This window comes from Anomaloglossus baeobatrachus, chromosome 8 (assembly GCF_048569485.1).
Source record: "Anomaloglossus baeobatrachus isolate aAnoBae1 chromosome 8, aAnoBae1.hap1, whole genome shotgun sequence".
Lineage (NCBI taxonomy): Eukaryota > Metazoa > Chordata > Amphibia > Anura > Aromobatidae > Anomaloglossus > Anomaloglossus baeobatrachus.
In genome coordinates, this window is record NC_134360.1 from 177,092,277 (window position 1) to 177,111,563 (window position 19,287).

The following is a 19,287-nucleotide window of genomic DNA, read 5'->3' on the forward strand; positions in this document are numbered from 1 at the left end:
CTCCGTGGGTAGGGGTTGGTGGTCCCGGGACCCGGTGGTGAGACGGGGAGGCAGGGTCGGTGAGGTGCAGGGTTGCAGGGACAGCGCTGCGCGGTGCCGGATGGCACGGGTGTACTCACTCAGCAAAAGGTGCACAAAGTCTCCAGCAAAACCAAACGGCTGGATGGACGTGTCCTGCAGGCGGCTGCAGTTTCTCTCCCCGGACAGGTGATGGTGGCTGTCTCTCCCTGCACCTTTGTGTACTGTGTTGACTCCAATGGCTTCCCAACGGTAGTCCGCTCCCCGGTGTATAGATACCGGAGGAGCCCGTTTTGCCCGCAGGCGCTGGCCCTTGGACTTCTAGCCGGTGGCGGTGGCTGTATGTCCTCACCGTGTGAGCGGTTGCCTTCAATCGGGACTTGGTTGTTAGGGAACCCTGGGGGTTCCTGTCACATTCGGATTTGACTATTGACGGCGGCTCCAAGCCTGGTCGGGGTCCGATGGCCCTGCCTGGGTGTGCTTAGCTTCACTCCGTTCCCCGGTCCAGTACCGGTGGGCCACCGCCCAGCCCCGATCCTTACGGCTCTGCGGAGTTCCACCAACTCCTGCAGACGGCCACCACCATCTGCCAACCTTACTCTCAGTGCCTGGGTTCCAACCCAGACACTCGCAGTACGTGACCTCTCACTTGCACCTCCTGAACTGAACTCCTCCAAACTCTAACTGACTGGTTTTCCCGCCTCCAGGCCTGTGAACTCCTCGGTGGGTGGGGCCAACCGCCTGGCTCCACCCCACCTGGTGTGGACATCAGACCCTGGAGGGAGGCAACAAGGGTTTTGTGTCTGACTAATGTAACTGTCCAGGGGTGGGAGTGTGTGTGTGTTCTGTCGGTGGCTACCTGGCTAGTCCAGGGCGCCACACAGGTGGCCACCACCATCTGCCTCCTTGCCAGAGGTGACTGGGCTCCAACCCAGACACCTGGTATTAGACTGTGGCAGACCTGGACACAGGTCTGCACTTGAACTCCACTCCACTTCACTGTCAAAACTAATCTTATCTGTTTTCCTGCCTCAGAGCCTGTGAACTCCTCGGTGGGCATGGCCAACCACCTGGCTCCGCCCCCTGGTGTGAACATCAAACCCTGAGGGAGGTCACAAGGTTTTGTAGGTTTGGCTGCTGTCACCTTATTAAGGGGGGGGTGTTTGTGTAAGGGCCTACCTGGGACTACCTGGCTAGTCCAGGGTGTCACATGTGCCTTCTTCAGCAGTGGGACTTTGAGGGCACTGCAGGATTTTAAGCCATTACGGTGTAATGTGTTACCAATAGTCAAAACTGCCTTGAAATCATTAACACGTTCCCCCGTGTAATTTTAGGCTGATCTCTCAACTTCCTCATGATCCTGGATACCCCACGACGTGAGATTTTGCATGGTGCTCCAGATCGATGTCCATTTTTTACTATTGCACCAACATTTGTCTCCTAATCACCTAGCATCTTACTTATGGTTTTGTAGCCCACTCCAGCCTTGTGCAGGTCTATGATCTTGTCCCTGACATCCTAAGAAAGCTCTTTGGTCTTGTCCATGTTGTAGAGGTTAGAGTCTGACTGATTAATTGAGTCTGTGGACAGGAGTCTTTAATACAGGTGACAATCTAAGATAGCTGTCATGAATGCAGGTAATGAGTTGATTACGAGCGTCTAAGTGGTCTGTAGGATCCAGAACTCTTAATGGTTGGTAGGGGATCAAATACTTATTTCTCTCTGCAAAATGCAAATAAATTTATACAATGTGATTTTCTGGATTTTATTTTGGATATTCTATTTCTCACTGTTAAAATTAACCCACCCTTAAAATTATAGACTCTTCATGTCTTTGTCAGTGGGCAAACTTACAAAATCAGCAAGGGATGAAATAATTATTTCTTTCACTGTATGTTTTCTTTGAAATGCTGCTTTATGCTACATGTGCTTCTTGCAGTATTAATCAGGTTTCATGCTACATGTGTTTCGTGCAGCATTAGCAGGTTTCCTTTACTAAAATTATCTCTGTGGTAAGATGCATTATCATTAGGGATGATCAAATACCTAAATATCCACCTTCGCGAATATCCGACGAATAGGTCGGCACTAGTCAACTATTCGCAAATGTTCGATCCGCAATGTAAGTCTATGGGAAACTCGAATAATTTGACGTTGGACCTAACGGCGAGCTGTGGTGACTCTCTCTCTCTCACTCTCTTCCCCCCAGCAGCGTGTACATTTCCAGGCTGTCAGATCGCCTTCCTCTGACTCCCGATCACATGACTCCAATGCCCGCCCATAATCTGCAATGACAATGAAAGTATCAGAGCGGATGCTGTTTTATCCATCGGATACCGAATGGTGCGATTAGCCTGTTATCCGTCGGATACCGAATAGTGGCGGATACACTCGCTCATCCCTAATTATCATCCTTTCCCTATTTCTCAATAAACTGATATAACTGTCTAAAATCTCTATAGTCATTTTTTGCATTGACTGCAGAGGTAAGGATTGCCTTCATCACTGGCCCTTTAGCAGACTTGCAACCCAACATCATAAATAAAGGGCCATTGTCCAAATATTATACAGTGTTCAGACGAAACATTAAAATCACTGACAGATGAAGGGTATTATCTAGCTGCAATTGCACCTTTCAGGATTTAGGATATATTATGCAGCGAGTGAACAGTGACATAATGGATCTTGTGTTTTAATCTTTTAATCTGTTTGTCCTCTGGGGTCATTTTAGGCAGCCACACTCAGGTGAGCAGGAAACACACAGTTAGTTGTGAATCTGGGACAGCGAGCTGCTGATTTTTTGCCCTCCGGTTGGACCCATAGAGTCCTGGCAGAGAGACGAGAATATGGTGGCTCTGAGAGAGAGCCCCAAGCCACCAATCCATGTGAACTGTGACTAGAGATATGCCACAGACCAGTTGGTTGTAATTTGGACCATGGGACTCTTCCATGTATACGCCAAACACTACCCACCGCTGAGAGCAAGAGGTTGTTCCATAGCCCCCCTCTGATGACTACATTGCCCACCACTCTCCAACCTGTTTGAGTTTTTGAAATTGGTATTAACATAGGCAGGAAAATTGGGCAAGCATGAGGACTTCAATAGAGGTCTAACCATCTCCAAAACAAGAAGTTTTTAGTTTTTTTGTATGCAGGGCGTAGTACCTATGTAAGGTAAGACATCGGGATTGTGAGTGCCCACGACACAATGATGCTCGTAGGGAAAAAAGGCAAGTCTGTCTGGTCTGATCCAGGCTACTGTGGTGCAAATTTCAGAAAAAGTTAATTCTGCATAATAGAACAACCAACATATTTTTTCCATATTTCATGTACAACTTTCATGTGGAAGAAATTTTAGAATCTTTTTCACTATTTCACCTTTCTATGGATGGGACCAAAGGATGCCATACCTCCTTGATAGCAATCAGCTGAACAAGCAATGCCTCTTGCTTTCCCCTCCATACATTGAACGCTCAGTTGAGCGTTCAAGTGTTTTCATTAGGTAGAGGGGAAAAGGTTGCTGCCAGAGGAAAAAAAGAATCTGACATTTGAATTTCAACACCTTGATTCTCATCTCCCTCAACATCAGCTGTCGGGGGGTAATTTACTTATGATTTACTTTTTAAATCACATGAATAACTTAAGATGTGTAGCAGATCAATTCTAAGCCAGGTCCTGAGACCCACTAATGTCTTAAAGGGAATCTGCCAGCAGGTTTTTGCTACCTCATCTGAGAGCAGCATGATGCAGGCAAGGAGATTCTGAATCAAATGGTGTATCACTTGGATTATTGGCTGCAACCATTCTGAATTTTTAGGTTTAGTCATGTAGCTGAGCCCAGGAAGCTGCCCCCGCCCACACCAGGCTCTCTATAGAGATTGTACCTTGACAGTTAAAAAAAAAAATCAAATCTTTATTTTTATATAGCGCTAACATATTCCGCAGCGCTTTACATACATCAGGAACACTGTCCCCATTGGGGCTCACAATCTAAAGTCCCTATCTGTATGTCTTTGGTTAGGGGTCAATCACAGCAGGGGGCGTGTCGGACTGCTATGCGCCTGAGTTTCTAGTCCTGTAATAATGAGTACTGCTGCCTAAACAAACAAAACTAATAAACAAAAGATCAGACTGTGACAAAACAGGCATGCCTGAACTTTGTGCTAACCCTTGCAGCATGCTGGCTTCAGCTTACATAGCAAAAACCTGCTGACAAATTCCCTTTAAAACATCCACTCTGCAGTGTACAGGCTCACAGACTTTCCACCATTGCATCAATCATACTATGTTAAATTTGTCTTAAAGGGAATTTGCCACCATGAAAATACCATCTAGTCTGAAGGTATCATGTAATAGAGAAGGGGGGAGGAGTAGAATGATATATATTTTGTGAGAAACAAATTCAGTATAATCTGAGTTCTTGTGATATAAATCTTTCCTCTTTCATTCCAGTGGGCGGTCCTACCTTTATGCACACTTACACAAAGAAAGCTGTCAGGCATTGATAGGACTGTCCACAGGACCAAAAGTCACAGAAAAAGCTGAGGTTTAAATGATTAAAAACAGGTTATTCAGAATCTTTTCTCACAAAACTATATATCAATCTACTCAGTTATCTCTGCTCTATAACATGGTGCCAGCAGATTGGACGGCATTTTCATGCTGATAGGTTCCCTTTAAGTAAAAGTAATGGGATGCCTTAAGGCCCCTTTACACACTGCAACATCGCTAGCGATATCACTGTAACGTCACCGGTTTTGTGATGTAATAGCGACCTCCCCAGCGACATTGCAGTGTATGACACGCATCAGCGACCTGGCCCCCGCTGTGAGGTCGCTGATCGATACAAATCTTTCAGGACCATTTTTTTGTCCTTTGTTTCCCGCTGCACAGCATGCATTGGTGTGTTTGACACCGTTACAACGACATTAGAATCCAGCCCGTAGGCGTGCTATAGCGTTCCCTTTCCCTTGCTGTGTGACACGTCCCCAATGACCAGCTAGGTCATTCTGCAGGTCCGTATCGCTGCTGTGTCGTTTGCCAGATCTGCCTGTTTGACAGCTCACCAGTGCCTTTCCAGAGATCCCGGCCAGGTCGGGATCGCTGGTGGGATCTCTAGAAAGTCTCAGTGTGGAAAGGGGCCTTTAGAGTTAGCGCTAAAGTACTTGGGCTACAAACTGGTCTAGAAACAATGAGATGAAAAAGGGAAAGTGAGAACATTTCACTCCTAACCAACGTCCAGACAGAGTGAGAGTAAGAATGCAAAGTAAGGGACAGATCTTCTTACGAGCACGAGAAGTTATTTATTAAGATACTGGAACCATCTCTTTAAAGGGGAAGAATGATGTATAAATCTTTAAATCTTTTTTAGGTCCTCGTTTAGAGTAAAGTATTTGGCCATCAGCTAGCCTAAACAGCTAGGGGCTTCAGAAAGGGAGGAGGGAAGAAAGAGCGGGGAAGCCACATGTGGAACTAATTACTCACGTGGAGGCCATGACAAAGACCATTTCTCCAGACTTATCATGGGGGCTTCACTTTCAGGAAGTGGCTATAATTACTGTTCAGGTCTAGCAGAGCAGCCTACACATTTTTTGGCAAATGCAAGACTAGAGGCAAAAAAAAAAAATAAAGGATGACGTGAAAAATGAGACATAGTAGTCGTCCCCAAGATAAAACAGAAATGCGCATATACGGCTATGAATTACTTAACTCCTTCGGAGCAATCTACAAGTCTGCGTTCATTCCTTACAACTTCCCCGAGCTGTAGAGATTACGCCACAGCCAAACAAATCAACTGCTATTTCTTCCTGTCATATAGTAAAACAATGTAGAAAAAAAAGAAAGGGTCACATCCCTTTCGCTCGCGTTCATTTGGCTTCTCGTTAGCGGCAGATCGGAGTTATTTATTTTTTATTTTTTTTAGTACAGCTTTTCCATTCTGGGGCCCACTTCCTGCCTCGCTGAAGCAAAAGGAAAAAAAAAATCTGGCTTGAAGATGAAATGACTGCTTAACATTACACTAAAACATCTGGTACCATTTTCTACACAGACCTATGTCTTTAGCACGAGCAACTCTAGCTGTCTCTCCTGGAGCACAGTGCATACCCAAACCTCCCCAGGGTGACATCATCCCATATATGGGCTCCCAGGCCCTGCCCTCCCCCTTTTCCTGGTCCTAAATTCATTGCCAGATCCCCATTTACTGCAAATGTGCCACGTCAAGACTGGGAATCAGAACACTTTCTGCGACTTTCTGTGTCTATGCTGGTAGATTTTGAGGGTTACCAAAAGAAAAAAAGGACTATTTTTATTTATTTTTATTTTTATATTTTTCAACCCTTGGGCAAAACCAGCAAATGGGAAAATGTTCCGAAAGAAGACTGAAAGCAAGGATTTTAACCCAAAAAAACAGAGAATTTTGCGTTCCAGTGAAAAGCCTGCTCCGTCGCCCCAGTGTTCAGACTACCTGTTCAGGACAATGCTGTTGTACAGTAGTCTGCACATTGGTTAGACTGGGTATGGGACAGCAGCGACATGGATTAAATGGGGGACACAAGTGCCATGGAGGGGTGATATAGTGTTCCTCCTTTTAAGCTGTTCATGTGAAGTGTTTCTCTTTTCTCCAGGTTTTGCACATAGGGAAATAGGAAAGAAAGGACAGAAGGACTCCGCAATGGTGGAAGGGATGGCATACTGGTAAGGCCTAACTTTGGAAGAACACCTGGCCAGTAATCTATTGGGAGTAGAGTAATGTCTGCCAGTCTGCAGCACCATAGTATCACTCTGATATGCCGCAGCTGGAAAGACAACTATATTTGGCTTTAACGGAAAAAGAAATAAATGTGAATGTGCTGTCAATCTCTTGGATTATTCTGCAAGAGTCAATGACTGTCTTAATGCTCAGTTTAGAACTTTATATACATCTTCCAAAGTAACTGACGTTGCTTTAGAAGCATGAATTACAAAATGTATTATTGTATATATATATATATATATATATATATATATATATATATATATAGTCAAACTTGACTCTTTTCAGCAGAATAAGGGTATATACAAACACAATGATAAATCTGTATGGATCGCTATGTCTGTGAGACAGTAGAGCTGTCAAAAGAACAGATGGGAAATGGTATGAAGTGAATCAGCAAGAGATAAATGAAGTGTGTTGCAAGTCAGTGTAAGTCCTGGGATACAATGAGAGCACAATATATGGAAACTGTATGATAGGGGTATTTTTGTTAGTTAATAAGGTTCACAAAATATTAACCAAAATTGTAATATATAACCAATCATTAAGAGACAAGTGGAGGCTAAACGAAACAGGAAAACATAAGTTACTGATTTATGTAAAATCGTATTTTGAAATATATGCAAGTTTTATTTTCTGTATGCTTTAATCACTTAATCTACTAATCAACCACAATTAACTGAACCTTTCCTTTTTATTTTCAAGTCATTTAATGTTAAAGTATAAACAGTGTAGTCTTCGCTGCAGCCTGCAATCCTGTGTAGTATGTCACTAATCAGATTCTAATTTCATGAAAAAAATCAGTTTATTAGTTAGAAACATTCAACTAGTAATTTTCCACTTTCACTAATATGTGCATATACATACATACACACTTAGTATATGTACATGTATATCCATAGTGTGTGTATGTATATGTTCATGTATATAGTGTGTATGCATATATATACACACACATAACTACAGAGTACATGTGTGTATATATATATATATATATATATATATATATATATATATAGATACCCACACATACAGTTACAGTATATGTACACTTTGTATTTGTGTGTGTGTGCGTGTGTGTGTATATGCATATACAGACACACACTTAGTATATTTTTATGTACATGTATATATGTATGTTCACATATATAGTGTGTATACATACACACACAAATGCAGTGTACATATACATGTGCATATATATATATATATATATAAAAATATATACATATATACATGTGGGTGTGTGCGTATATATACTATACATACTATGTATATATACATGTACATACATTACATGTGTGTGTGTGTATATACATATAATTTTATATGTTCATACATTATATATGTCTTGTGTATATATATATATTTATTTTTATATATACTGTATATATATATATATATATATATATATATATACACATACATATGTGTACATACACTAAGTGTGTGTATATTCATTCTTTTTAAGAATAAAGTATTTATTTTTACTTTTCCTAATGCATTAAAATTACGTATCAGGATTATTTTACTATGTAATTAATTTCAACAAAATCTTTCTTCATTTACTGTTATAACCCAAGCTTTAGAACTGCAGTCATAAGGACAAATGCTCTAATAAGAGTAAAGTAACCAGTCAGCAGCTGTAATAACAGTTTGGGAGCTCTACGTGTGTCTTGCATAAAATAAACTGGACAACACAACCTTGTGCCAACATGAAAGATTATATTCAATCGGAAATAGCTATAAACAAAATAGAGAATTTAAAAGATTGTACAGAACATTTTTTGTCATGTGCAACAGTAAACGTATAACACACACATTATATATATTATATATATATATATATATGTATATATATATATATATTTATATATATATGTCTATTTTTTTATTATACTTTTGATAGGTACACCTAGTAAGTCAACATAAGATGTTAAATAAGGTAATCATCTAATACAAATAAATTAAAAATAAATATTTATTAGAGTAATGACTGGTAGAAATTAATAATAGAGAGTAAGTAAGTAAAATGGGAATATTAACTCATAGTACATTAATTATACACATCATACACATATATATATATATATATATATATATATATATATATATATATATATATATATATATATATATATATATATATATATATATATATATATACAAAATACCATACAAGCAGTGCAATACATTTGTAATGTGATAGAATTTAAAAGAAAATACAAAGTTCTAAAAAAGTTCTAACTACTCACAAGTATATCTATATCTATGTGTGTGTGTGTATATATATATATATATACACACACACACACGCATGATGTTATTTATAATAGGATTTTAAAACAGTTTACAAAGCAGTAACTGCTGTTAATGCATTTCCCTGCACTGGACAGTTTCTTGTACTGTATAAAGTGAAGTTAAACCTTGCCCTTAACAATTCCGGGAAGTCAGCTTTCGAGAAGAAAGCTTCCATATGTCACCCTCATGCGCTCTCCATCTGTTAACATGGCCATAGAGTTTCCTGTCTGTTGCTGGCCTTTTAGATTCCTACAAATATGTTTATACAAACTTAAAGAGAACTTCAGGTAACTAATCTTATCTGTGGTGCAGGCAGACCACACACCGCGTGCACGTCTGTAGGACATGTACTCCAACAAAGAAGACACCAGATAGTCCTATCACAACATCTGTAATACTGTCAGAAAGGATAGTCTAAAACATCATTTCTATATAATATGTATTCTATCTTTTTTATGTTATGTGCACATTTAATCATCTGTTTTTACTCCCCTCACTAAATAATAATCTGTACTAGGACCATAGAAAATTCTCATGGACCATAGAATGCCAATGAAAATCAAGGTCAGTGCAGACATCCAGCGTAACACTCCCAATATACTGTAGAGCAGTAGGCCCCATCATTTTGCAGACACCTCATGGAAACTGGCTGTTTATCCTTCTCTTAAATTCCATCCCATCAATTAATAACAGCGAAGTGCATGACAGTTGTTTGTCCAATATTTACAGTTTTAGCCCCTCCTGTATTATTTTTCTTAATGTGCAAGACACGTTCAATAATGGCCTTACTAACAGTCTGCTAATATTGACCAAACTGGGATATAGTTAGGTACACACACACACACATATATATATATATATATATATATATACACGAGAGAGAAAAAAAAATATTAAAAAAAAAACAAAAGAAAGGCAGCACTTCAGAAATAATGAATAAGATGGACATTATTAGCTCATAAGATGTGCCGACGTTTCGCTTCCCAAGTCCCTTTTTCAAGTCCTTTTCTGTATTTACAATGGGACCACTGTGAGGTTAGGCTTAGCATCCAACACATTGACAAGTATGCTGCTCCCCTTTCATATATGTATATATATATATATATATATATATATAGATATATATATATGTATACATATAGATTATATATATTATATATGTATATATATATATATATATGTATATATATATATATATATATATATATATATATATATATATATATGTGTACAATTATATATCTATAATAATAAAACAGAGACAGCACTTTTAAAATTATGCAAAAAAGTTGGGACTTTAGTAGCCTAGTAGCGACATTTCGATTCAATGAAAAAGGTTCAGTTGAATCAAAATGTTGTCACTGGGCTATTAAAGGCACCACTTTTTTTGCATAATTTTGGAAATGCTGCCTCTGTTTTTTTTTTTTTTCCCTCCCTCTATCTGTATATTTATATATATATATATAAATATATATAAATAAATATATATATATATATATATATATAAAATATATAAATTTACTTTAGTTATATATACAGATATGTTTACATATATATATATATATATATATATATATTTTTTTTTAACATAAACATAAATTAAGTTTGTTTATTTTATATATGTGTATATATATATATATATATATATATATATATCCAATATATACAAACACACACACTTTCTTATTTTATTCTTATTCTTTTCATTTTTTATTCCCATTGTACCTTATTATTATTCTATTACACTATAGAGAAAAATGAATACACAGTCAGTATTAGGAGCATATGATAATTAATAACTGCTGTTTTTAGGTATTAACTGTCTCTCTTTTAGCGTTCGTGCATGTCAGGTGCACTGCTTACTCCTTGTGCGGCGTTTCTGCCCATTTTCCGCACTTTTGCTCATTCACATATAATGATGGTGTTTATAAATTGATGTGATAAATCTAATGTCTGTTGGCCGTGCCAATGCTGTTCTGCAAATTAAAACATGCTGGGAATTTTTGGTCTGTTTGTCTTGAATTTCGTGGAGAATAAAGTGTAATTATCAGTTTCAAACATCTGTAATGCAATGTATGTTCTTTTAAAAGCGATATCTTGTGTTCTTCCTTGTACCGTTGTCTGCAATAATCATCCAAGTGCTGAGTGAGATGCCGGCTCCTTCCTATCAGCATGTGCGGATGGAATCGTGGGACTGGCTGGAAGGAGTTGTCATGTGTCTGCCTGTCTACACTTGCTGTGCAGAACATCCTCTCACCTGTACAGCAGGCACAGACAGGCAGTCACATGACAACCCAGCCTGAGGGACTACCGGCCAGTGGCAGCATCCACATCATGGTGTACAGTACCACAGCCTCAACTACAACACAAGAGCCGTTTCATTCTGTCAACTGAAAAACCACCTGTACTCAACATTTTTATTAGTTCTAATGCCTTTCCTATATGGTCTCCTGAGAGACAAAGACCAGACATGATGGTGCTGACCTCACAATAAAAACACCTTCTGCCATCTTGTTGCACTGCTTTATTAGATATCATCGTCCTGTTTGTAAAGCAAATATCATTGGTAAATAGGAAAGTACAAGTAATCGGAAAAAATTATTCCACAGATTAAGAAAACTCAATACTAAACAGTGCAAATGAAAACTACATAGGTCCAAACCCGAACAGTCAGAATTCACATTTTGCCGATTTAGTAATCAGTGTCATCTTTATAGAGAATATCATTATTTTTCTACATGTTATGGTTGTATATTTAATATACAGAATAATAGAATTACAAATCCATAATTATCAGTGATAATTTATGTGATAGTTGCTGAATGAATACATGCCCTATGAGCCGTGATTACTAATGATCTATGGTGTAGTAAACAAGCCTAGTGGTCTCAAAATTAAGTATAATCTGCACTAATGAAGTTTATTTTTCTCTTATTTATACTGCCATATTTGTGCTTGACTTGTGCCCTCAATGGCGTGTAAATCAATGACAAAAAAGCACCAAAAATTGCAATGGAATTCGTCCATTCAGTGGCACAATGCCAGTTTACAACAGTTGTTCCATGAGATGCCAATGTAGTAGCATTAGTGCAATATTTTCATTGACACGATGCCATGGTCACACTTAAATATTCAATGTAAATCATGTATAACTACTACAATTGGAATGAGACTTCTATTCCAATCATTTCTCAATTCTAGAAATTCAACAAAGGTCACACTGTATAATTCAACTGCTTTGTAGATATCCGGTGCTAAACGAGTGATAATATTCAACTGCTTTGTAGATATCCGGCTCTAAACGAGTGATAATATTAAACTGCTTTGTAGATATCCGGCTCTGAACGGGTGATAATGAATCACACATAACTACAGCCCATTTGTCACCAGATTTCACAATACAAAGTGCATACATTATTAAACAGATCTACTAAACCTGATGAGGCTGCTATACTTACTTTGAAAATCCAAATCAGAATGGCTGAATAATCCTCAACTAAAAACATAAGCATTTTAGGAGTCTAACCAAATTTCTCTAATTTAATATTATTGAAACTTTTACATTGGCTTATTCCACAATTCTCCCGTGGATTTTCAAAGTAAATACACTAGCCTTATTAGGGTAAAGAGATCTATTTAATACCCTTTTTCCCTGAAAAAAAGACCTACCCCGAAAATTAGCCCTAATACTTTTTGTGATTTTGGGACTAAACTTGAAATTTAAGACCTACTCCAAAAATAAGCCCTAGTTATAGTTCAGAAGAGTTCATACAGTTTACAATTTTTCAAGATTTTGGGACTAAGTTTGAAATATAAGCCCTACTCCAAAAATAAACCCTACTTACAGTTCAGTTTATAATTTATTCAAAGCTATACATCGTATGGGAATAGGTATTTTTTACTTTGGCAGTCTATACATTTTGTATGGTCAAATCTGGTGACATATCTTCTTTAAAGTATGGTTTGAACCTACTTTTTTGTGTTTTGTATGAAGTTTAAGAAAAAAACATTAGTTCTTTACTGAAATTAAGTTCTAAAATCCATAGCATGTGTTTTCTGGGAAGAAAGAAAAAAAAAAGGTTAATGCTTGAATGTAAACTGAAGCCGGCAGAGGGCCTCCTTAATTGGGCTGATTCCAGCGGTGAGGGTTATGAGTGACAGCTAAAGGATAACAGAGCCTTTATTTTCATGGCTCGTTGGGGGCCCTCTGTTTGCGGAGGGTAACAACACTACACACCAGATGGTCTCATTTTCAAATTCCAACTGGAAAACTCACGACATCATGTAAATGCATTCCAGATCAATGTAGACATTTTACTTTTTTTATTAACAGAAAACATAGAGCAGAAAATGTGGAAGCGTAATCCGTGTGGCCTTAAGGAATTAAGAAAGAATTTTTTTTTATATCTACTTTGGCCAGAAACGCTAATTGAATTTCGTTAGTGTTTAGCTTTCAATCAGAGTTGAAGAAACAATGGACTATACTACAAATAAATACTGTCCAATCCAGCGTTTACGATACATGGAATGACTTGGCTTCACTGAAAAGTGCATTTTATCTACTAGTAAAAATCACCTAAAACTACAGCACATTCCTCTAGGCAAAATCACAAAGAAATGTGTTATACATATAAGTATGCATATATAAAGTATACATATTCACACCCAAGTATGCATATATAAAGTATACATATTCACACCCATAAAAACACAAACAATAGACCGCTATATTATTTGTTTACCAAGATTGATAAAAGCCAAGAATATATTTTGCTAGATACTCATTGGTGGTCAATGACTGACAATTTTAGCTGTTTCATTGAATTTTTGTGGATTTTTGACCCTGGAGAGCCATAAGGAAATATTAAGAATATGAAGATTGTCGCAAAGTTATATAAATCGTTGAATTGTATCTCAAGGGAACAGGAAGATAAATCTCACTGCATTCAACACCAAAGACATCATCATGATAATACTACAAATATTAGTAATACAACACATTGATATTTTGTATCGTTTTCCACAACAGTTTAATATGTTTTTGAATTGCAAGTTTGGAAGTAGAGGAAATATAATTTTATTAATGATTCATTTTTAAAAATATCCATAAAATAGCTACAACTTAAAGGGTGTCTTATTAGAAACATTTATGTTATATCCATTGCATAAATGACTAAGGAAAGGTGAAACTTCTTGGACTGCTACCCATCAAGGGGACAGGGATATCCCACTGACAAGCTCGGCTGTTTATGTAACGCCCAACAAGATGACTAGAGATAGTGAATCAGTGCCAGGAAACCCTCCATCAACCAAGTATGTATGGCATATTCTTTAGATATTTCATAAATGCCAATACTGGCAATCCTCAACTCTTAAAGGAGGTGTCCCCATTCTGGATTCTGCATGCCATTGCAAACCAGAAGGGCGAGTGTCACCTGTTTTTGTTTCTTATTAATTCAGGCATTCCCATGGTGTGCAGCATGCCAAATGAGGAACACTCCTTTAAAAAGGTTCTCCATTGCTAATGTGATCCCCTTTATTTTACCCTAACTGTTGCTAACTAAGGGTACCGTCACACTAAATGACGTACCAGCGATTCCGACCATGATACAACCTGGTCAGGATCGCTGGTACGTCACTACAAGGTCGCTAGTGAGCTGTCAAACAGTCAGATCTTCCCAACGATGCAGCAACGATATCGGCGGTCGCTGGGACCCAGTCACATAGCACGATTCAAATCTTGATTAGTAACATAGGCGAACGAGGTCATTTGGTAAGGTGTCAAACACGCCGATGCGTGCTGCCCTGCGAGAGCCTTACGACCAAAAAATGAACCAGAACCGTGTGTAACGATCAGCGATTTCACAGCAGGGGCCAGGTCACTGCTTAGTGTCACACACAGCGAGATCGCTGATGAGGTCACTGGTACGTCACAAAACCTGTGACTCAGCAGTGATCTCGCTAGCGATCTCGCTATGTGAGAAGTACCCTTAAAGCCCCCGTCAAATTTAACAACTTACCAGCGATCCCGAAAACGATGTGACCTGATAAGGATCGCTGGTAAGTCGCTGGTGAGATATCACACAGACAGATCTTACCAACGATGCACTAACGATCAGCGAACTGTATAACGATCTCGATAACGAGTTGGGACTGTGTTAGGAGGTCGTTGGGTAAGGCATCAAACACAGCGATGCATCCTGCCCAGCAGGACATCGCCTTTGAAGAAAATGGTCCCAACCATTCAGCAACGACTAGCGATCTCACGGCAGGGGCCTGATCGCTGGTAAGTGTCACACATCACGAGATCATTGCTGCGGCACAAAAACAGTGATGCAGCAACGATCTCGTTAACGATCTCGTTGTGTGTAACGGGGCCTTAACACTTTCTTAATATACTTCTGTTATCTACTCTGCTCGTATAATCTTATCTCTAAGAGACTTGACAATACCTTTATTGTTGTTGTAGCTTTGATCTTTCTGTGTGCAGACCAGATTCAGATCAACTGAGCAGGAAACCTCACTGGTGGGAGCAGGGTTGCCTTTCTATGAGTGACAGCAATCTGGGCATGTATGTCAAGATCACATTTCCCTCTCCTCTAAGCCCCCACCAGTGACGTGCCCCTCTTAGCTGGTCCGATTCCAGTCTGCAGGTAGAAGGATCAAAGCTACAACAACAATAAAGGTATAAAGGTATTTTCGAGCCTCTTAAGCTGGTGTCACACACAGCGACAACGACAACGACGTCGCTGCTACGTCACCATTTTCTGTGACGTTGCAGCGACGTCCCGTCGCTGTCGCTGTGTGTGACATCCAGCAACGACCTGGCCCCTGCTGTGAGGTCGCCGGTCGTTGCTGAATGTCCAGCTTCATTTTTTGGTCGTCACTCTCCCGCTGTGACACACACATCGCTGTGTGTGACAGCGAGCGACGAAATGAAGCGAGCAGGGAGCAGGAGCCGGCGTCTGGCAGCTGCGGTAAGCTGTAACCAGCGTAAACATCGGGTAACCAAGGGAAGCCCTTTCCCTGGTTACCCGATATTTACCTTCGTTACCAGCCTCCGCCCTTGCTGCCAGTGCCGGCTCCTGCTCTGTGCACATGTGGCTGCAGTACACATCGGGTAATTAACCCGATGTGTACTGTAGCAAGGAGAGCAAGGAGCCAGCGCTAAGCAGTGTGCGCAGCTCCCTGCTCTCTGCACTGTGACATGTAGCTGCAGCACACATCGGGTAATTAACCCGATGTGTACTGTACCTAGGAGAGCAAGGAGCCAGCGCTAAGCGCGGCTCCCTGCTCTCTGCACATGTAGCACAGCGACGTTATGATCGCTGCTGCTTCTGCTGTGTTTGACAGCTAAGCAGCGATCATAACAGCAACTTACAAGGTCGCTGTTACGTCACAGAAAATGGTGACGTAACAGCGACGTCGTTGTCGCTGTCGCTTAGTGTGAACCCAGCTTAAGAGATAAGCATACAGGAGCAGAGTAGATAGCAGAAGTATATTAGGAAAGTGTTCGGAAGAGTTAGGATAAATGAAAGGGGATCACATTATTAGTTGAAAACCTCTTTAAGTTCCCATACACATGCCATAGCTGTTAGCAATGCACTTCCTTTATAAGCAGTCATTTAATTTCTTCCAACTCCCAAATTAACATAAATGCTCAACTAAGCCATCTTAGTGACATATATCTTCCCTGAGAACAAAAGGACCTTGTACTTGGCCCCCAAACCAGAGGAGACTAAGAAAGACCCCTCTACACCAATGCTATATGGGTTTAGAACATGCTCCTTCTCCACAATGGACATTGGGGTGCAGAAGTAGCATGCCCTAAAACTATATAGCAAATACCTACATGCATTTAATCTCTAGAGAAGACTTCAAAACTACTCACCTCATCATCTTTATACCAAGAGAGGCTTTCGGCGGTGAGAATAAACCAGTAGTCTTTAGAACCTCCTTTCATGAGACTGATGTTACTTATCGTTAACCATCCTTTTCGAATTACCTATATAGAATCAGTAATGTTGATGAATTTCAGTTTTCTGCAAATTTTACTTTGTTACTTTGATAAAATAAAAAAATTAAATACAAATTTGGTAAAAGTTTATGAATACATTTTTATAAACTTTCAGAATAAACTGGAGTTTGACATGTCTAATCCTGTGAATGTGGAAGATGGTCAGGAGGAATAAGTGTCATCTCATAATATGCAAATTTTGTTTGTTTTTTTCATAAACCAATAGAACATGTGAAGATAAGAAACTATTTTTTTTAATACATTATACTGCATTAGTGAAATTTGCTTCTTTCTCCTCTTGGACTGATCATTCACTTTTATTTCATGGGTAAAATCTATGATCAGTAAATACAGACTTTGCAATTACCAAGCCAGGAAATGATAGTTGCTGTTCATTAAATTCTACGGAGAAGGGGAAGGGAGGAGCTAGAGGCAGACTCAGACATTCCGCTGCAAGTTCTCATGAATTTACAGATACACTTTAAATGTGGGAGGAGCCAGAGGCTGAATCAGATACTCTGCTGCAAGTTCTCATGAATTGATAGATACACCTTAAATGTGGGAGGAGCTAGAGGCAGGTTCAGACATTCTGCTGCAAGTTCTCATGAAACGACAGATACACTTAAGATGTGGGAGGAGTTAGAGGCAGACTCAAACATTCTGCTGCAAGTTCTCATGAATAGACTGACACACTTTAAGATGTATTTACACAAGATCATTCACCAAGTGAAATGATTGCTTGCTGAAAAAACAATGTTTTCGCCTTGTTTATTATTGACAGTTGGTTCCCTGTATTTAGATTATACTATGTATTAGGGAGGTTTCTGGGTTGTCCAAACTGCTCACTTTGTGTGTTTTTTCATTGTGATGTTTTTTAAAGGGTACTTTACACACTAGCTAGCGAGATCGCAGCGTGTAAAGTATCTTTAAGACTTTTTAATGGAATTTTTTCACTAAATAAAATTTGCTGTTTTACACATCTTGGGATCCTAATATTTAATATTTTTTCTGGTTCCAGTGCCCGTTTTGGCACAATTTTCCTTTCTCTGTTTTTCCATATATTGCTCCTTGTGTGGTGCACGGAACCATTTATTAATTTTCTCTATTTATTTGCAGTAGTGCTGACCTCACTTTTTTGGAGGTTTTTTTGGGCTTCAAATAATGGAGATCGGAGTCAGCACATGCATAGATGGAGCTTTCGGCTCAAGAGCTCATCTGCGCACACGCCACCATCAACCCATTGATTCCTAGCAGCAAACTTAAGGACAATGGTGCCCGAAGGTGGCGCATGGACATATAAGATCTCAGCTTGTCATTGAGCCGAGAGCTCTATCTGCACACGAGCTGACTCCGGGCGCCATTTCTTTGAAGCCCGCACCGCCGACAGCTTTTGGATGCTCCTTCTGCCTCACAGTGCCCACAGCGAGTATCTGGGACACCCGCCACACCGCACGCAGCATCACCCTACTCCACCACCGCCCCTGCCTCCTGTGAACCTGCTCCATCACTGTTGCCGCCCCCTCTCCAGTAAGACAGCACGGGATTATGGAATTAATAGCACTATATAAATGAATACAATTATTATTATTATAAGACGGACCCCATATTTTTTCCCTTTTTTTCTCTAAATTTGGGGTATGTCTTATAATCCGGTGCATCTTATAAAATGAAAAGTACAGTAAGTTTTTGCTATTTTTCTTCAGACAGATTTATACACACACAATCCATATATTTTGATTATCTGAGATGTGTCAGTGATGTAGTCACAAAGACACTGAAATTTATTTGGAATATAATGTATATAATCTGTCAAATGAGTATACTCATTAATATGGCATACAAAAATCAGGCCTCATTCAGCAGTCGTTTTTCACTTACATACTGTCATGCGTCGGGGTTCGAACCCTTGAGCCTGTGCTTGATTTATCTGTCCCATGAGCCTCAGCAGATACACCTTTTCTCTGGGTGTTTATTGTCTATTATATTTGCTTTGGGCTTTTAGGTCCCAGTTGCATGGAGGATTAACAATTCTTTCTATTGCTCTCATCTTAAAATATCTGACGGGACACCGGATCCTCATAACATCATTGCAGTAGACTTGAAGGAAGTATAGGGTGAAACGAGTGTTGGATTCCAGACGTGTCTGATGTCGATTATAGTATCTCGTTAAATGGAAAGGTTTTGGTCCAAAGGATAA

At 39.4% G+C, this 19,287-nt stretch overlaps 1 protein-coding gene across 1 annotated transcript in view; it reads right to left on the reverse strand.

The window, feature by feature from the left end:
* Nucleotides 1-19,287, reverse strand: part of DNM3 (dynamin 3) — a 576,617-nt gene that overhangs the window by 472,685 nt on the left and 84,645 nt on the right. The window contains exon 12 of the mRNA XM_075320993.1: nt 16,965-17,078. Within this exon, the coding sequence (XP_075177108.1) occupies nt 16,965-17,078 (114 nt within the window). The remainder of the gene's footprint in view (nt 1-16,964; nt 17,079-19,287) is intronic.